Source organism: Rhinolophus ferrumequinum, chromosome 24, assembly GCF_004115265.2.
Source record: "Rhinolophus ferrumequinum isolate MPI-CBG mRhiFer1 chromosome 24, mRhiFer1_v1.p, whole genome shotgun sequence".
NCBI classification, from domain to species: Eukaryota; Metazoa; Chordata; class Mammalia; order Chiroptera; family Rhinolophidae; genus Rhinolophus; species Rhinolophus ferrumequinum.
This window is the reverse complement of record NC_046307.1, coordinates 11,008,507-11,029,049: the sequence shown is the minus strand read 5'-3', so window position 1 is coordinate 11,029,049 and position 20,543 is coordinate 11,008,507. Positions and strand designations below refer to the sequence as shown.

Below are 20,543 nucleotides of genomic sequence, written 5' to 3'. Positions count from 1 at the left end.
AATTAAGTTCTGGCTCAGCCACTAACCAGCTGAGGGATGGCACATAAATTACCCTGACCCGGAGCCCAATTCCTGTCCTGTAAAACAAGCGGTAATCCCTCAGGCAATGTCTCGAGGCTGCTCTGGAAATGCAAGGGGCTCTCAGAGGGAGGGGGCTTTGAGAACGCTTGCTGTGATGAGGACGTGAGGACCTGTTGGGGCCGTGCTATTTTGAGGTCCCCACCATATCACCAGGGTCCTCCGTGCCGAGGGTCTACGTCCCAGCCCTTGGGAAGGCTCACAGTCTGGATTGGCCACTGAGCAAAGGGAAGCTGGCCTCAGAGCTGCAGCTGTTGGCATCTTGGGCCCAAAAGGTGCCAGAGCCCAGAGCTCCCCGTTCAGATTGTGAGTCTGCTTGGGTCTCTGCCACCAGCCCCTCCCAGTCCCCAAGGAAGGCATGGACATGCATAGACAGCCTGGGTTCCCTAAGGTGCCAGGGTCAGTCCCAGAGTCAACTCAGGACCTTTTTATAAACAAAATGTTTTTGGATCAGAGCGTAAATAACCAGCTTCTTCCACCTTCCCATGCCGCCACCTCTCACAGAGTCTGTTCTTTGGCACTGAGCTGCTGTGTGACCTTTGGTAAATGAATCACCCTCTCTGTCCCTAGACTGCTTTATCAATGAGTGAGGCTAGGATTGGCCCTTCCTCACAGACGGTTCTGAGGTCCAGTTAATTAGTGTTTCAGATGCACTTTGATCTACTCTGATGAAAGGTGCTTCCAAAGAGAGAGCAAGAGGGCCCTTATTGGAGGTAATAATTTCACGCTCTTTCATATGGCTATTGGGACATTTCTAATTGAAGCATAAAAGTAATTCTCATAAAAGAACATCTGTTATTATAAACTTATTTACATTTTTCACGGAGTAAAATGTTTTAAGAAATAATCAATTGAAAGCTTTTAAGAGGGAGGAATTCCAACGGTAAGCACATGTGCACAGCCACCGGGCCCACATCTGTCGGGCAGACCTGCCCTACAGCGCCATGTAAACAGCTGCCCTCTCTTTCATGAGTAAAGAATGGGATTACACCAGAGCCGGCCAGTAAATCACAGTGGGTTTTAGGAGGGGAAATAAAACAGCTTGTTTGTGGCATCCAATGTCTCCAGCATAAAAGTCATGTTGGAATTAAAACAATATAAATGCAAACATGGTGGTGAAGTGGGCTCACTTTCTCTGTGCTGAGGTCCGGTGTCTGCTTGGTGTCCCGGGCCGGAGGAAGATGACCACGGCCCTACACACCTTTCCTCCAGCCCTTCGGCCCCCAGGCCAATCTGCACGCCCATTGGAGGCAAATGAGACCTGGGGGTGGAACCCCGGCCTCGGAAGCCACCTCGGGCATCTGGACATCCTGTCCTTGGGCAGTCTGGTCACAATATTTATGGATACCCCCACTCCCTCAGCTCTGTTTGACATTAGGGGGTGACCCCTCTCCGGAGGGGCAGTACATAGGGAATAGCTAGTTTGGGGCCTTGATTAAACTCTCCTTAGATTTATGAGCTTAAAAGGAAAGCCTGTTTGTCTTTTTCAAGCTACCATTTATGGGTATTCACTGAGTTCCAGGCACTGTGCTCAACCCTTTATCTGCATTCTCTCACAACAAGCCTCCAAGGGGAGTGCTCGTAATTTCATTCACAGGCAAAGTATTGGAAGCTCAGAGGGGCTGAGACACTCACCAGTGTCACACAGCGTGGTAGGGCCAGCAGCATTGGTCAGAGGCCCTTGCCTTAGGCATTCGTGAGAGGATGTTCCTGGAACCCCTGCCCCCGGGGGTCAGCGGACCCATCTCCATGCATCCCACCGGAGGATCACCCCACTGCCTGCACTCTCTCTCTGAGTGGGTTTACGGAGCCTTGGAAACACCAATTGGAATTCCCTGGCCAGACTCAGCCATCAGCCTTGGCATCCCCTAAGCATGAGCCTTAGAAGAGAAATATAAAGGACAGGGAGAAACTGAATTGGGGAGAATTACTTATTAACGCAAAACATGCGAGCCCTTGAGGGAGAGAAGGTAAGAGACTTCTTCTTTTAAGGTGTGCTGCTTGGGCCCCTCTCTAGCCTTGGGGGGCAGATGGCCCATCGTGCCCTTCTGAATTTTAGCTTCTCCCTCTTATAGCCCCTGCTCTCAACTTTGGACCCTGATGGCCTGGTCTCTGCTTCTGGATGGAGTGGCCTCCGGCTAGGGCAACTTCAGACAGGCAGTTACTCAAAGTCAGAACATAGAAAAATGGAGGGGAACACAGTGTGAGGGACATCTAGTGCCAGCAGAAGAGTGTCCACACAAGTGACAGACATTTTCCCCAAGTCACTCAAGCTTCCAAGACATCCAGCCCTACCCGTCTCCCAAGTAGCCATACTTTAGACAGGTGGACTGGGCCAGCAAGAGAACAAAACTCCATCTAGAATCCACGTTTACTCCTACCCAGCCTTCAAGGGCAGGCCCCCAGTCTGTCTCCTCCAGAAAAGCCGCGTGGACTTTCCTCACCCCCAGACACGGCCCCTCCCCCAGGTCCCTGCTTGGCCTGCTCAGCACAGCTCTGGGCCTGATTCCTGGGCGTCCGCCTTGCCCAGCCCTGGAGGGCAAGCTCACCAGGTGCAGGGACGCGTGGCAATGCCCTGTAATAGGAGGGGGCTGAGCAGAGCGAGAGGAACGGACTCCTCTTCTGTGCTGTGGCTTTATGAACCCAAATCTCTGCCATCCACATGGGATGGCGGGACAAGCAACCAACATGCACGGTCCCCAGCCACCACTGAGGAGGCTGGCCCAAGAGGGCAGCAGATGGAGATAGCCCTTGGGGTCGCTTTGCACCAGCCTAGGGAAACTGAGGCCCAAGGCACTGGGAGAGACTGTCCCTGACACAACTGGAAGGACTTCAGGGGAAACTCAGGCATCTTAGTCTGCTCAAAGTAAGGTCAACGAAAACAAAGGTCAAAGTCTAAGATAAACTCTGTGTGGGGTGTGAAGCACGTGGCGCAGAGGAACGTAAGACACATGCCGTAACCACAGCAGGCTAGTTTGGGGCCCAGGGCAGTGTGAGGGGCGTCACCATGTGTACCCCCAAGGGACTTATTTTCCAGCTGAGGAAACTAATGCTTAGAGAGGTTGATGCCCCAGTCCAAATCAGATTCAACCCAAATGTGACTCCAGAGCGGAAGCCCTTGCCCTCTTTGCTCTGTAGCTCGGAGGAGGTGGCATCTGGCCTCATCCAGAAGGCAGACACAGTGAGTGCAGCCTAGGCCACAGTGGCTGTCACAGGCAGTGGGCCTGTGATGATGGAGAAAGGCACAGAAACATGGCCAAGCAGGGATGGTGTTGAGCGGGGCTGTGCCTGTGCAGCCAGTGAGGGAGCCCACCCCGCTGAGACGCTGGAAGAATCCGGCGATGCCACAGGCAAGCAGCTCTCGGGAAGCTGACCAGCGCTGCACCGGGGAACCCCTGCCGCGCCCCCTGCTGCACCCCCTGCTGCCCTCCCAACGGACTGGGCCTCGCAGACCTGGATAGCAGCTATCTGCGGGCGTGGTGCCAACACTTCGCACAGGGTACGTGCAGTGACTGCAGCAGTCACCCAGTCAGTTGTCATGGGGCCTGGGGCAGGGAGGCAGTTTTCCACTGTGTGAATCTTTAGAAAGACCCTTCCAGAACACTGTTTACAGGAACGCCATGGATTCAGGGCCCTGTGCTTTACCTTGTTCAGTACACACAGCCTCCCCAGGTAATAGGCACTTTGATTACCTACCTCGTCTCACCAGGCGGGGGAACGAGGCACAGGGGCAACGTGCAGCCTCAGATCCCGTGGCTTCGCTCTGCGTGCCCCAGCCGCTCGTCTCGAGGGCACGGGGCTCTGACTGTGAAGCACTCTTGTGGGAGCATCTGCTGTGGCCACAAGAAAACACCCTGGGCCCCACCTGCACACATGAGGGAAGCGCTTACCCGCATTCCCTCTGGCGGCCTGGGCGGTCCATGGCGGCGAGTCCCCTGACGGGGTTTCTTCCTTAGGCTGTGGCTGCCTAGCAGAGAGGCTCGGGTTCATCAAGACACTTTCCTGGAAGCAAATCAGATTCACGCTCACCCAGCAGCCCCCTTGACGGACAAGGCCAAACCAGCCTACACTGCATTCACAGTGGGGCACGTAGGGGTGGCACTGCGGGTCTAAACCCTTTGATCCCTGCCCCGTCCACCTGCAGGCTCTCACCTTGGGCCCAGCCTGTGAGGTCAGACTGTATGTGGGCTCCGTGTAGAGCAGAGCGTGCCGCAGGGTGGTCCCACACCTGCTGAGTCAGACTCCCCTCAGGCCCTCTGCGGTCCAGATACAGGCTCACACCGAAAACCTGACGTAGAGGGGCAGGAAAGGACATGCCCTGGGCAGGAATCCCAGAGCCCTTCTCCGGGGCCCCAGGCAGAGGCACGGGAAGCTGGGGGAGGAAGTCCGTCCGAAAGTGCTGGGCGCAGGCGGGAGGGACCGACTGGCATGTGTGTGATGCTGGGGCCACAGGAGACAGGCTGTGCCATCAGGCCGCACGGCAGACTGCTCTCCAAGGAAGTTCCACAGGGCCTCACCTCAGCCCAGCGCACCCGTGCAGGTGACAGGCAGAGACGGGCAGGAGGGCACCCTCGTGGGGGGAGTGGAGCGTGGTCTTGGGCTTCTCGTGTAGCGATCAAGTTCTCACAGCTCTGCTCAGCCCCGACCGGGCCAGCTCATGTCTGCAGCCCGAGCTCTGCCCGCCCCGGCGCCCTGAGCACAGGCAGCGTCCAGCAGGGGCCGGGCTCCCTGTGCCGCCACTCCCTCCCTGCCTTCCCACTGCGGCCTGTCTGGCCACGGGCTGCTTCCTCCTCAGGCTGCTCTCCCCGGGATGCAACTCACGGGATCGGCAGCTGTATTTACAGCAGGAAAACAAACGTTTGCTTTGTGACACACTTAAAATGGGCCCTTATTCCAATGACCCCGTGACCCTTTGCCTGTATACCCCTCCCCAAAAGCTGGCCTGGCCCCTCTCTCAGGGGTGGGTCCCTCGTGGACCGTACAGGGGTGAGTTGGGCTCCCCACAACACTCCCTTGCACACATTCTCCCAAGAATATGCTCACCAGAGAGACGCCCCCCAAAAGTGGAAGGTCAAGTTTCCTTCCTCAGGCACTTCCTATCCTGTGTGCTCCTCGACTCCTGTGAAACAGTGAAGGCAGCTATGCCAGGTGTGGTGAGAGCAGCTTCTTCCCAGACGGAGCTTGCAGATCCCAGAGAGGGGGAGGGGGGAGGGGCATGACCTGCCACGTGGGGTCCCCACTCTCACACCCAGCAAAGCCCTTCTCACCGCACTGTCCCCCTGTCCAGCCCAGCCCACCTGTTGGTCACCCCAGTTCTGGTGGGAGAGCCCCCAGGGCATCCCTGGGAGGAAGCTCTGCCTGTCTGATACTCTGTCCTGGCTGGAACTCCTCTGAAGCTTCCTTCCACCGCTGGGCTGCTGCCCCCCTCGGCAGTCTTGTGCCTGGCTGCCTTGCAGGTGTGCCTTGTGGCCGAGGAGGAGCTCCAACTCCGGGTGGCTCCCCATGTCGCCCACTGGCTCCTCTGCACACAGTCCAGGGGACATGCCCTGGGCGACACCCCTGTCTTCTAAGAATGGGCTGACTTCTAAAGCATCCAGAAGGTACTAGGGGCCCACTGTCAAGCTGGGTGAAACCCTATTTGATCAGAAACAAGTCACAGGACACTTTTCTCCTGTGCCTCCAAAATGCTCTGAGCACTGACAACAGAATGAGTGTGGCTCTAAAGGAAACAGCTAAGGTGGGTAAGAACTCCCGGCACTTAGTGAGGTGAGGAGTGTTCTAAGGAGCCTCTCACCTGGCAGCAGGTACCCAGTGTGACAGACAGTCCCAGCTGAAACTGGCAGGTTGGTCCAGCACTTCCAATACCAGCAGATCCACAGGCTCAGAGCAGACTGAAGACATCTGCTGAGGAACAAAGAAATCCCCATGAACACTGGCCCCAAGCTCTCGTCCTCAGTATCGTTAGCTATCAACCGGGGTCAGTGAAGGATTTGAATCCAGGGTCCCTGGCTCCAAAGCCCATGTTATTTCCACCAGCCTAGGCAAGTTGCCACATGACTCCCACTGTTCTTCTGGGTCACCTGGTTCGGGCATCTGTGATGTTGACCAGGAACAGCCTCGGGCTCACACGAAGCAAGGAGTGCCAACCTTTCTGATCCCGATTTCAGATTCTTGCTTAAGTTCTGAGGCCCTACTTCTCAAATTGTCACGTCACATTTTCTTTAAATGGAAATGTATGTGAATTCACCCCACTCTGGCTTGGAGACTTGGATGCTTTCCCTTAAAATGAAGAGTCCACTTGGCCCGGAGCTGTTCCCCTGCACCCACAGCTCCCTGACACCCCGGCCTTTGGGGAGGTACAAGCTGCTGTGTTCTGGGAGTGGGTTCCTGGCCAGCGGCCCGGCGCCCATGAAACCTAAGGGCCAGTGTGAAGGGCGCAGCCTGCCTTGTGTGGATGGAGGCCAGAGCTCCCTGGAGAAGTGCCAGCCTCCAGCCGTCCCCTGGGGCTGAGACCCACAGGGGACCTTTGGGAGCCTGGGCTGTGTCCCAAGCCCCACCCTAGTGGCAGTGGTGCTGGGAAAAGGGCCGTGGGAGCTTGCGCTGCCTCAGGAGACTCAATGCACCTCACATGCCACAGAACACAGATCCTGTCCGCTGCTCACTGCCCTTCAGAAGACAACTTCCGGGCATACCTCCTTTCTGAGAGCACAGAGAACAGTTTTCTGCGGGTCCCAGTTCTCTGCCCACTTGTCCTTTCCTATCTGGTGGGCACTGGGCTTTCTCACGTCTGCCTGTGAGCAGCCACAGGACCCAACCCTGCTCGTGGACGCTGACCCGCACATGCGGCCTTCAGGGCCTCCTGGAGGGAGGGGGTGGGTGGGCAGGGGCGGCCCTACGGCTGCTGCGGCCTCCCTCATTGCTGAGCCCTTATTCTCACCCCTGCAGGAACGGGTTCCCGAAGCAGACGGCAGCTCAGCTCATTCTGAAGGCCATTTCCAATTACTTCGTGTCAACAATGTCCTCTTCCATCAAAACCGTGTATTTCGTGCTTTTTGACAGCGAGAGTATAGGCATCTATGTGCAGGAAATGGCCAAGCTGGATGCCAACTAGCCTGAGGAAGCACAGAGCCAGCCCGCACCCGTGCCCCCTGCCTCTGATTTGAAAGAAAGAGAAGAAAAAAAAAAAACCCTTCACTCCTATTGGGAGGCGGGAACCCTTTCATTTTCAATTTTGCTCATCTAGGGAAAATAAGGTTTTGGTTTCCAGTTTAATTGTTTTTGACCTTCTAAAATGTTTTTACGTTAGCACTGATAGTTGGCATTACTGGTGTTAAGCACTGTGTTCCAGACCGTGTCTGACTTTAGTGTAACCTAGGAGATGTTATAGTTTTATTTTAATGAAATCCTGCTTGGCGCCGGCCAGCGGGGAGAGCAGTGTCTACGTGTGGCCGGATCCAAGAAGCCCGTTGTGTAACCGTGTGTTGTGGTGCTTTCTCGTACACCCAGTGGCGTTCTTTTTTACTATAATGTTCCTTTTTTTTTCCCCCTCAAGAAGAAAAATCATGAATTTGCGCAGACTTAATTTTTGTTTACTTTTTGTCTTAATGGATTTGAAAAATGAAAGATTTAAAAAGCAGAACAGAATCTGTTGTCCTTAATTATATTTGCAAATTTGGAATTTGTGTGAATTGATTTAGTAAAATGTTAAACTGTTATTGTGACGTATTTCGAGTTCTTGTGCCCGTGACCTCTCAGTTGGCTTCTCTCGTCACAGCATGGGGGGACTTGGGTGGGGCCGCCCACACCCATGAAGCACCATGGCAGCCACTGCAGCCGGGAAAGGGGGACATCTTCAGGCCCTAATGGTGGGTGGGGGGAGTTCATGTAAAGTCTCTCATCCTTGTGACATGTGGGCAAGGGTGTTATTCCCATTTCATGGATGAAGAAGCAGACATAATGAAAGCCAGGCGGATGGCAAGTGGCAAGCTGGCACTAGAGCCCAGGTCTTCAGACTCTGAGCCCAGCACTCTCCTGCCACCTGCCCCTTCCTGCTGGTCTCTCTGGCTCGAGGCTGGACCCAGTGCCCCGAGGCCACTGGCCAGACGGAGCTGCAGGGGCCTCAAGCACTCTGCGAGGGCTGTACTGGAACTGTCATTTCTACAGGACAGGGTGCCATTCCTACAGGGCCCTGGTGCTAGGAGCTTTCCAAGGGCAAGGTGCCACCTCCAAGGTCCCCAAGATGTGCTGCCAGCTTTTACATGCCTTCTCACAGCTGTGGGTGTTGAGGGATGTAGATTTAAATCAAAAGATCCCAGCTGGACCAGAGTAGCTAAACCCTTATTACATAAACTCAGCATAATAAAGACACTATTTCCTTCAAACTGTACTTTGGCCTTCATCTAAATTTGCCTAAAATGCATAGAAGACACTTCTATCTCTTTAACCAAACTCTTCTATGAAAAGACAGCTACTTCTAACTCAACCCTGAAAGATGATCTTTCCAAATTTCTCCTAAATGTAAGGTGTTATTAAGTCTTACAAAATTTTTTTTCCAAGGTCTTTACTGGGTCTAGCTTACATATTTCTACTTTTTAATTAGAGTTTGGCAAAAAAGAGTTTATCATTATCTTTTCACAGCTCCCTGGTCCATGCTGGTATTATGAGCCTTGCACTGCCCCAAGGCTGAGACAGTCGGTCACCAGTCAGCAGCTCATGGCAGCTCTTGCTGGCTGCCGGCCGCTCCTGGCAGCACACAGTAGTCCACGGCAGCTCATGCCAACCTCCGACTGCTCATGGCAGCCCAGCTCCAGGGAGAGCCGTTGTTCACAGTCTTAGCTGTAGAGGGCACAGCTCACTGGCCCATGTGGGAATCGAACCGGCGATCTCTGTGTTAGGAGCTGGGCACTCCACCCACCTGAGCCACCCCCTGGCTTCTAGGTATTTAAATGGCATTTCCTGAGCTTTGGATAAGGAACACCAGAGAAGCAAATCCGGTGTCTGGCGCAGAGCTTCCACTAGATGGCGCTAAAAGGATTGGGAAGTAAAGAGGAAAGGACAGCCGGTTTCTGCCCTTCCTTGTGCTTGCACAAAAGAATAAATTGCATTGGGCAGGATTTGCGTGAATTATTTACCATAATCACCTAAATGTTTCTAAACTTTCAATAATCCTAAGTGCATCGTGCCCCTGAGCTGTGGGCTCCTTGAAGAAATTCTTTTCAGTGAAACAGAAGGAAAGAGCCAACCAGCGGCCTGGGATTCCCATCATCCCAAACCACCCAGCGTGTTTTAAAACTGGGATCAAACATTGTTCTCTGATGTCAGCCTCATGTTTACAGGGGGAAAAGAAAACAGCTTATTACTTAAAAAAAAAAAAAAAAAAAAAACGTGTAACTGCAGGGAACCGCTTGAAATGCACACATACATCTTTCTATTCCAAAGACAAATTTGTAGCTTGTAAAATTTACCAAAAATGAAATTATTCTTTGAGGGGGGAAGCCTGCAGGCTGTCCCGAGCCGTCCCCTTTGCTGTAAGCTGTGTCAGAGGAGACTTGCAGTGAGGTCTCTGCAGCTCACCCCATTGTCACTCTGCCACTGTGCCTGAGCCCCCAGCCCAAACTCGGGTCATGTAACCCTGGGACCCCATGGTTGCCTCAGGCAGACTACGTCCCCCACCCCCACCCGGCACTTGTTTGTAGAGAGCAATCCTCGCCCTCAGCAGCTGGGCTGTGCCCAGAATATCCCAGATGATCTGCACACTGCTCTTCCATGAGTCCACCTAAGTGACACCTGAGATCTAACAGCAGTGTGGCTCCAAATGGGACTAAACCAACAGTAATAATTACTGTCTGTGTGTGAGCGTGTGTGTGTGTGTGTGTGTGTGTGTGTGTGTGTGTGTGTGTTCTTGGCAGCCATATGAGGCCGGTCATATGATCCCTATCTTACAGATAGAAAACTACAGCACAGAGAGGTAAAGTGTATTCCCCAAGGTCACTCAGCTATTGGTGGTGGAACTGGGATTTAAACCCAGCTGTCTGACTCTACAGAGCTCTCCCCACTCCCCCATCCCATCCCTGGGGCTGGCCTCTCCTTTGGAATGTACCCCCAAACTTTGCCCAAGTTAGGCAGGGCCTCTTGCCTATCATTCACTGATAGATCCTGTGTGGTCAGCCCTGGCAGCATAAACAGAACCTGTTGGGTGAGGGGTGAACAGAAACACGTATTTAAAGCAATCCAATAGCCAACGAGGACGTATTGGGTCCTTCCTGTGAATGAGGCCTCCGATTGGGGCCTCCTGCAAAGGCAGGTGAGACACTGCCTCTGTCCAGCAGAGCAGGGACCCAGAGAAGTGCCTGCTAAGCGGGCAGGTGCTCAGAGCAGGGAGTGTGCTCACTGGCTCAGAGTGCTCAGGGAGGGTTTCTCGGAGCAGATAACCTAGAGCTGGACTTTGAAGGAAAGGCTCTAGACCAAGAGAGCAAGGTGATAGGTGAGAAGTGGCAAGACAGCTCCCAAGCATCTCAGCCCCAGCCAGGGGAGCTGTCCCTGCCTGAGAACCCAGGTCTCACCCCACTCGCAGCCAGGCTAGCTCCTTCACCCGGCTCTGTCCTTGGCATGTGTGTGGAGCTGTCCATCTATGGATTTGTTATCTGGCAGAATTCCTCCCCCTGTTCAGGGTCACGTAGCTGTGTTTGGTCACAGCTACAGTTAGCCCTGACAGAAAAGAAGGCAAAAAAAGAAGAGAAATATGAGATGGGCAGCAATTTCGCTCTCTCATTCAGCCCCACCCCTCCCAATAGCGGGGTCCCACCACTGCTCTGTGGACTGCTCTGAGCTCACACAGGCCTTTCTCAGAAGGTGGAAGACCCCACGGCCAGTCAGTGCTGGGGGCAGGCAATCCTCTCGTTCCTGATTTGTCACTCAGGCTGCACATCAGTCACCCTGAGGGGCCCGCTCTCTCTCTCGTCAGAGGCAGTGGTGGCTGAGGAATGGTGTGGCCAATTTATTCATTAGCAACTGCTATGTTTAATTTCCATGGCCAGGCGCCACCAGCCAACGTTATCTGGGGAGCTGGCCTTGGTGCCGCCTAGGAGTGATCGGCTTACAGGCACTGGCGGTGGGAGGCGGGTCCTGGGCCCACCCCAGGGCTGAGAAGAAAGGGAAACGCTCAATGGCAAGGGGCGAGGCCCCCTTTTCTTCTATTTATAACCTGGCCTGTTGTGTTTGCTTTTGGGGGCCCCCATATCAAAATAATATCACATGACCCTCCTGACAGGCAAGGCAATAAAACTGCTCATTAATCCCGGCCCCCATCCCTGCCCCTCCATGCTCTTCGACAAAGGTGTGTAAATAGATTGGCCTTTCCCTGACCCCTAAAAACCAACCCAGCGGGGCTGCTTTGTCAACTCTGAGAAGGAGAGGGTCTCAGAAACACTCTCTCCACAGAAGGCACTTTCCTCCTCATTCCTCTTCTCCCACCAAAGTGACCCCACATCCCCGCACCTACACCCACTCACGCCCATGCTGACATACACACACTCCTCTCACCCGCATGCTGCCGCACACCGCTCCCACACCCATGCTCGTGCACACACAATGTTCATGCACACATACCCTCCCACACCCATGCTCACGTGCACACTCTCTCACACCCATGCTCGTGCACACACACCCCCATTCCCGTACACCTGAAGAGACTCCAGAGCTCTGTGTCAGCAGAGTGTAGAACTGAGGGACATACAGAGAAACAACCTTCCAACTTGAGCAGAATCAGCCCAGAGTAAGTCCTACCAAACAGCTGACATCTTTCCTGCGAGAGGCTCTCCTCAGCCTGTTTTGCCCTGTGAATGCAGACCTGCTAACAGCCCTCTGAAGAGTGCTTAGATGGGGCGCCAGACCACCCTCCAGAGTCTGCAGGGGCCCCACACCTACAGCCCTAGAGCACAAGCCACAGGTAATGCTCTTACTGGGGAAGAGGCCTCCTACTGTCCCAGGATCACAAGTTGAAGGTCACTGCCTTGGCTGCAGGTTTAGGGCCACACTTTACCGAGGGCAGAAAACCGAGTCCCAGAACAACACCCTCCGACTCTTCTGTGTCCAAAGCCCAGAAACCAGAGCCATGGGCGCAGTACAGAAAAACGTGGCCCTAGAAGCATGTGAGCAGGTCATACGTGCCCTGCCGACAGGAGTCCCTGCCGGCTCTGAGCCCTTGGGCAGGAGACTTTGTTCCCAACGACATGGGATGTCTTTCAGCCCCCGCCCCCTCCCCACATACAACCTTCCCACCAACGAGCCCAGCCTCCTGGGCGAGAACCGCGGCTTCCTCCGAGCCAGGCCAACGGCACCTCCCTGCTGACCGCCATAGCTCACCTTGTCCACGTGTCCACTCGTGCACACCCTGGCCAGCCTGCCTGGCAAACCGGATATTTCTGTACCGAGAAACAAGGCTTCTACGCTTAAGAGAATAAATTAGAGTGGAGTTCACAGAGACTCAGCTGCGGCAGATGGGCAAATTGATTTGCTTCCCATCTGGGGGATTAAATTCTACTGCCCAAAACTGGCAGTGGGGTAATGAGCTGAGAGTCACACGGCACAGAACCAGGGCCAGCTGCACAACTGAACCCCGGCAGCTCCTCACTAGGTGCCATGGACGTCCTGGCTACAGATTGCCACCTTGAGGCGGCCTCTGAACCCCAGCAGAGAACGAACACACTTGGCTCTGTGGCACATCCTCTGTAGGGAAATGCCACCATAGGCCAGGGCTGGGCCATCTTTGAGGAGCTTTCACTTAGCCAAACTTAGCCAAAGTGCTCATGATATCTTTGTCAAGAGCCACTGACAGACCCTTTAGGGTTTAATTATGGGCAAAATCAATTGAAAGGATGTTGATGACTTCCTGTGAGGTGACACCCAAGGGACCTCACTTCCCCTTACCTGAACCCTCCTGTGCCTCATGTATCCCCAGTCACCCCAGGGCTTCTCAGAGGGCAGCACCCCGAAACTATTGCCACACTCCACTCAGCTCTTTACAGCTTCTAAGACGCACGCACGCACACTGCCAGTTTGATCCTCACAACGTCTTGAGATGATGGTGTCGTGTCTCCATTGATAAAATGGATAAGGAAGCGGTGGCCCATGGAACTTCAGAAGCTGCCCTCTGAAGCCTCCATAGGCCTGGGACTCGAGGAAGGCTAGTCCTCCTCTCCAGCCTCCCCCTCCCCCTCTGCCCCTCTTTCCACCCGTCCTGTCTGTTTCAGGCCTTTATATACGCCGGTTCCTCAGCCTGGAACATGACACTGCTGCCACTTATTTGTAATCCTGCCCAGGTCTCGCTCTTAAACCCCCCTTCCAACTCCTCCAGGAAGCCTTCCCTGACCCTGCAGTCCAGGCTAGGGGCCCTCTCTTGGTGCACCCTGTGTATCCACCAGTCACAGCAGTGTGCCTCCTGGATGGCTGTTGTGAGCAAATTGTGGCTGTCTCTGCATCCGATACTGAGTGTCATTCATTCGCACACATTCCCCGAGCCGTGTGAGCCAGGCCCTGTCCTAGGCTCTGGGCAGACCACAGTGAGCGAGCAGTGAGGTCCGTGAGGCCAGGGACCATGGCACCTGCTCTCTGTGGCTCCCTCGGTGCCTCACCCAGCGAGTCCAGAGCAGGAGATGGGTTCTCTCTCGGAGGCTACTGGAATCACTGGTTAAGCTAAGCCTGCCAGGACCTCCAAGACCCATCACCAGGCAAAGTGCGTGATTCAAAGAAGGCCGCAGGAAGGTTAGGGAGAATGTGGTCATTCCTGACACTCCAGCCCTGTAGAGGTCAGCCAGAGGTAATGGCTCACTGGATCACTTGCTTCATGTGGGCACATGGTGGCTTCAGAGTGAAGTCTGATGTTGACACTGAGTCCCAGCTCGGCACCCTCTTCTGTACTGCTGACCACAGCCTGGATCCCATGGCATCTGGTGCTTCTGCTTTCCCTGGCTCTTGACTTGACTAGGGCGTGGACATGGGACCTTTCTGGCTAAATGCTAAATCTACAGTATCAATAAACAAAGAAAACAGTGGAAAACTTTTGCAAGAGACCTATGGGTGAGTGCTGCCAGAGCTCTTGCTTCTGTGCCAGTGAGCTTGGTGCACAAACTTTACAGGCAAGGGCACTGGCCACAGGACAGAGGTCCTCGGTGGGTGACTAGCAGCATGTCCTGGTGACCCAACACGTAAGCCTGAGTCAGGAAGCTTCATCTCCCAGCCCCAGCCTGGGCCAGAAGGACAAGGTCCTGTTGCTAGGTCAGTCCAAGGCCTGGGTCCTGGTCCCATCAGGCTCCTACACCAGGAGAAAGGGGCCTGCGGTAATGAGCACAGGCAGAGAGGCCCTTGTGAGTTTCCAACCTGCCCCCGATGTGACGTGTGTCTACTGCCTGCTGCCTGGATCAGCACAGCACAGGGGCAGAATCACAGCATGTAGGGCCTTACGAGACGCCATTCGCCTGAAAATGACAGTCACGACACAGCCAGAGGCGTGACCAAGCACTCAGTAGACGAAGGAGTCTGCATACATTCTCCCATGAAATCCTAACAACCCCCAAAGTGAATGTTAGAGCCCCAGCTCTCTAGGTGAGGGAGCTTGGATCAGTGGGGTGAAGTGATTTGCCTGGGCCACACGGCCGGAAACTGGCAGAACCAGGATTCCAAGCCAGAATGGGTAACTGAAGTCAACTCTTACGCATTCTGTATGCTGCCCCCCAAATGCCTCCAAAGGTACTTATCCCATTTTACAGATGAGGAAAAGTGAGGAGAGGATCAGCACCTTATTCAGTGCCATACAGCTAGGTAGACACGCCTGGGGCGGCCTCCTGGGTGGAGAGTAAGGAATCTAGCAAAGTCTAAACTGACATAGGAACCAGTCAGTCCCAAGTTCTGCTCCTCCACAGGCTAGAGACCCGGCTGGGGCCTTCCAGTAATTAGTGGGCTCTTGTTAAGACCCAGTCGCGCCATTCTTGGGCCAGGACTTGTTTGTGTTCCCATACGGAGGCCCTTGCAGGAAGGCCAGGCCCACGTGCACAGCCCCATAAATCCAGCCGGCGTCGCTCATTACAACGTTCCGCTTCACAACTCCGCCAGGCCCAGCCTGCCTGGGCCTCGCCGGCCGGCGGCCTCCCTCTATCCAGGCCCGGCCGCCCCATGCCTCAGACATGAGCTCATCCAGCACACGGCGAGTGAGGAAGTGGCCAGGCGGCGCTCTCGGCAGCAAGGGGACAATGTGCCTATTAAGGCTGTCAGCTGTCAGCCCCCCACCAATACACCCCGCCCTGGTGAGACAGGACCACCCCACTCTGGACCCTGCCCAGCCTCCAGTTCACTTGGGTATGCCCCACGTGACCTGTCCACTCAGAGTGACCTGTCCACTCAGAGAGTAACCAAAGGAAGTCAAAGTGAGGCAGGGAGGACGTGGGTGGTGGGAGAAGTGGGTTCAGAGATAGCGAGATGCTGAGCATGGCTCTGGCTCCCAGGAGACTGACCGACTCCCTGTGGGACCTGGGCATGTCCCTCTGCCAGCTGGGAGCCTTCATTCCCACGGCTGTACAATGGGTAGCTACTCCCTGACCTGGCCGCCCACTGTCAGGAACAAATGACAGGGCAGAGACAGGTATCTCATAATCCGGGAAGCACCGTGGAGGTGGCCAGACAGATAGAGGGGCTCCAGGCTGGAAAAGCCCTGCTCTGCAGCCCGTGACCTTGAGCCCCGTACGTTGGTGTTCCATCAATGCGAAACCTGGCTGGCCCTGTATTTTGGGGGACTGGTGGGGAATGAAATGCTAGGCAATTCACCCGGCTTCTTGAGGGTGTCTCCTTGTCTGTAAAACAGAGTTGGCAGTACAGTGTTGGGGACAGACGCTTAATAAACGCAAGCTGTTCCTTTCTATTGCTCTGATTCCCATAGAAGTTACAAGCCATGGACCTGCTACAGCTACGGTCAGTGCTTGAGAGTAGCCAGCGCATCCCCACACACGCCAAGTTCAAGGAAACCCAGCCAGGACGTTATCAGTACCGTGCGTGCGCCATTCTAACCCAACCTATGTTTTATGTGGCTGAGGGTGCGGCCATCAGTGGCAGCCTGTCTCCGTCTGGTGATCTCATAGCTCAGAGAGGAGCTGGGCACTATCCAGTTTGGAGAGAACTCTCTAGAGCTGTGCTGTCCAATATAGTAGCCATTCGCCACATGTGGCTATTTAAATTTAAATGAGTTAAAATGAAATAAAATTAAGAAATCCGTTTCTCATTTTCACTAGTCACATTTAAAGTGCTCAGTAACCACATGTGGCTAAAGTCCAGTGTACTGGGCAGCTTTATTCGAGAACATTGGTTGGTGGAACCCCTCAGAGTGACACCCCAAGCTTTCCATACCATGGCCAGGACATGTCCACCAGCAAGTGGTTCTATGCCACCAATAGTGATAATGACAGTGATTGATAATCATGACAGTGGAAACAATAACCTATATATTGAACATTTCTATGTGCCAGGTACTGTGCGGGGTACCCTCACATTCACTGTTACGTGAACTGCTCCCAACCCCCCAGTACTCTAGTTAGTGACCTATATCCTTTCACTCATGACAAAACGTACTCAGGGAGACTAAGGAACTTGAGCAAGGAGGAGTGGCAAAACCAGCTCCGACTTCAAAGCCAGACTGCCGCTCAGGTGCAGACCCCACCTCGTCTGACCTTGACCTGTGCTCTGACTGGTGTGCCCCTGGAGGGGCGACTGCGCTTTCTAAAAGGCGTCTGTCCCCCCTCCCGCCTTTCACTTTGCTTTGAACACTTCCTCTCAGGAAAGCTCAGACTTGGCTGAGCCTGGGCTGGGGGTCCCTCGAGTCTCTGGTTGCTGTGTGGAATTCCATGCCCTGAACAGGCCTCGGGGGGCCACTGCTGGCCACTGGGGCTGTCTTGGCCCCAACTACCCCTAGTTCCCAGAGGGGCTTGCTTCCTGGGCCCACCCGGGGCCAGGTACCACAGGGGAGACAACGGATGGAGGCCCCAGCTGTGCTGCTAAACCCCTTCAGAAGGAACGTGGTCGTCTGCAGGCGTCAGGTGGATGCCCCAGGGAGTGTCCCCGTGAGCGGGAGCAGCCCTCATGTTCCTGCTCAAAGCCATACGCACGGCACACACTGAGGCACGGAGAGCAGGACAGGCTGCCTGTGCCAGGCCCCTGGGGTGAACCCCAGCACTTTCATTCACGCATCCGTCTGTCAGCTGTTCATTGAACCAATGAGCACAAGGCCCTGGACCCAGTGCCGGGTCACCCGTAGAGCAGGTCCCTCTGAGCCACAAAAGATCTCTCCCGCCATTCCCAAACCCTCTCTCTCACTGCATCCTTGTGAAAACCTCAAGAGGCTGGCAGACAGGGCAGGGACAACCCCCCAACTTAACAGATGGGCAGACTGAGGCTTCTGGAGAAAATGCCATCCCCCAACGCCAGCACACTGACCTCTGGGGCTCAGGCCCTGCTCATCAAGCCACTCTTTCAAAGGAGCATTTTACACGGACACAGTGCATCATGGGCTCTGTGGCTCCAAAGGTCAAACAAGGACACCAGAGGTACAACTTCAGGTGCCCTCCTCTCATCTAGGGGCTTCCGTTCTCTCCCTCCCCCCCCCCCCCCCGCATGCTACCCCAGGACCCAAGTCACCAGGCAGGATTGCTGGGGTCTGGGGACATTTCCTCTCCTACAGGCTCCTGCTTGTTTAGAGACCCTGGGATCTCACGTACCTTTACAGGCCCATGGAAATATTCCTGGGCAAGGGGAGCTCTCTCGATCTCCCACCCCCAGGGGCCATGCAGGCCAGCCAGCCTGCACCAGGGACTCACCAAAGCAGCCTAGAGGCCTCAGGCAGCCCTGCATCCGGAAGCCTCAGCCCACTGGCACGAGCCCTTTGCACTAGTGCCAGCCAAGCGAGTGCAGGCTCCAAGCTGAAGCCACATCCTAAATGCGCGCACACCTCCGTGCTGAAGGCGGAGGGAAGGACTGTGCCCTCCCCCAGGCCTGATCCTACGTTTGTGTCGCTGAAGCCCTAGGACTCCAGTTTAAGAGCCTTTTTTATAGACTCCTATAAAGGAGAAAGTGAAGTTTTACCATGTTTACACTCTACTAAGTCAATACGCATAAAAGGGACAACAGCTGAGCTTTCTCTGCCCAGATGTGGTCCAGCAGGGCTGGAAGGCAGCGTTGGTGCCATCCTGGCTCCCGTGGGCACCTGTGGCCATTTCTCATCACCTATGGCGCTGGAGAAGGGCCCCCAATTAGCAGACTGCTGTCCACCAGGGGTGGACACTAATGAAGCCAAAAGGTTCTCCCCTGGCTGGGCTAATGGGTGGCTCCTGCCCTCACTCAGCCGAGATGGCCCTCCAACTGTACCATTTTCATGGGGAGGTTTAGAGAAGGGGAAAGGCGGAAGCTGTAAAGTTTTACTAGGAATTCCCAACCATCCTCCTTTGGCTCCGACACTCATGCTGCCCTTCATTTTGAAAAGGGCTTCCTTTCCGTTCTGAATTTACCCCTTCAATCTAAGCAACCCTGTGCCTGCCTCCAGGATCCAGGATCTGGGCTCAAACTCCAGAGATGCCCGCCCACCCGCCCAGGAGGAAGAGACAGAGGCTGTTCAGCACCCCAGAGGGGGTTCTCCTGCCCGGCCTCACCCTGGAACAATCCCCAAGGATGCCAGCTGCCTGGCTGCCGGCACGCCAAGGCCACAGGAATCAAAGCTTCATGTCTGAGACCCGAAATACACCTCGGGGCCTGGTTCGCAGATCTGGCTCACAGCTCTCTCTTTATTCCCTCATTTGTACTGAACACCTACTGTGTGCAAGGCACAGACTCGTGATGCTCCCATCAGCTACTGCTAATTGACCCTGCCTGCGCCCTTGGCGGGTGTTATCTCAGTGGCTAAGAAAGCAGACATTTGAATCGGTTTTGAATCAGGCTCAAGTCCCAGTTGTGCCACTTACTAGCTATGATCTTGGGTGAGTCACTGAGTTTCTGAGTCTGTAATTTATCTATAAAATAGGAATAATGACACGCCTCTCCTCCCCCACCCCACACACATACACCATGAAGTTGCAGTGAAACGTAAATAGTATGGTACACGTGCCTGTCATACAGCAAGTACTCAGTAAATGGTAGCCTAGAGCCCTAGTAACTGTGAGCAAGGTACCATTCCCCCTTTATGAGAATAAAGGAATTGAGAAGGTTAAATGACTTCTTTAAGGTCACGTGGGAGGCAGAGAGACAGAACTGGTTTAAATCCCAGTACTTTTCAGATTCCAAAGCCCATAACTGTAAATGCTATTGTGCAAAAAAAACCCAAGCTTGGGAGCAAAGCAGGCCCCTAAATCAGTGAGAAAAGCTCAGTGTCAAGAAACTTATCTAGAAATTTGTAATCAGCAAATCTCCAAAGGAATAATTTGAATTTCGACTTCAGGGCTTTGTATTGTTTCTTAGCTTGAGCTGACAGTGGCAGAGAGGGGGTGATATCAAGTTTCCAGTGCTTAGGGGACTGGGGTCTAATGCATGTGACCAATTTATTACGTGCTAAAGATCAAACCCCTTTCTCGGGGGCAGGTAACTAATAGTGGCACCTGAGTGGCCAGGCCCTACAGCATCCTAACCCACAGAAGGCCGGGCAGACAGAAGTCCCGTGGCTGTGCATTCAGGGAGGGTGAGGTTTGGGGGGACTGCAGGCAGGAGTCAAGGTCACCTGGCATCCCTCTCAAAGAGCTGGCATCTCTCGGCCACATCCTTGTCTGGAATTATCTGGAAAAATTGATATCTCTTTGCAAATTCAGAAGGCCTGTCTGCTAACCACACCCAAGAGGCTGTGGTTGTGGAGCTCTTATTTTCTAGGAGAATTTTTTGGAATCATTCATGAAATAGTTTCTCCTTGTTTCTGAATGGAACAAGAACTCCTCAGTGTGAAGTCATGCAACTAAAGCAGAGGCCTGGGGCGATGTTCAAGCCTGGAATCAACCAGTGGTACAAATCAGAAGTGGATGGACCGTGGAAAACATCTGGGTAGCAGATGGGGAAACCAAGGCTCAACTGCAGAGGGACTGACTGCTCAAGAGTCAGTTACTGGCCTCACGTCACAACTGGGAAGGTAAGCACCATGGTCTTGGTCTGTCTGCCTCTCTGTCTTTGCCTCACTCTCCCTTACCACAGCCTTGAAATGCCCAAATCCAATGGAAATTGTGCTGAATTCCTCTTCAGATAAAGAGCGGATCCGTTTTCCTAAGTTGTTAAAAGGCCCAAGGATGTGTGGATCAATCAGGTTTGGCGAGAAGCCCCATCATGAGCAAACTTGACGGTACCATGACTCTGGAAGAGCTTATACCTCCTCCAATCCAGTCACTGGAAAGAGAGACAACCAGGGGACTTGGCTGTCTCTGGCCCTCGCTCTGAATGAGACGTACCCAGGAAGTGTC

The 20,543-nt window shown here is 54.1% G+C and overlaps 1 protein-coding gene across 7 annotated transcripts in view; it reads left to right on the top strand.

Annotated features, from left to right (window-relative positions):
* LOC117016396 (core histone macro-H2A.1) overlaps positions 1-7,793 on the top strand; it is a 78,922-nt gene extending 71,129 nt beyond the window's left edge. For all 7 annotated transcript variants that reach the window (XM_033095579.1, XM_033095584.1, XM_033095582.1 and 4 more), the window contains one exon: positions 7,024-7,793. In XM_033095579.1, coding sequence (XP_032951470.1) covers positions 7,024-7,189 — 166 coding nt within the window. In that variant the 3' untranslated portion in view covers positions 7,190-7,793. The remainder of the gene's footprint in view (positions 1-7,023) is intronic.
* The last annotated feature ends 12,750 nt before the right edge of the window (positions 7,794-20,543 follow it).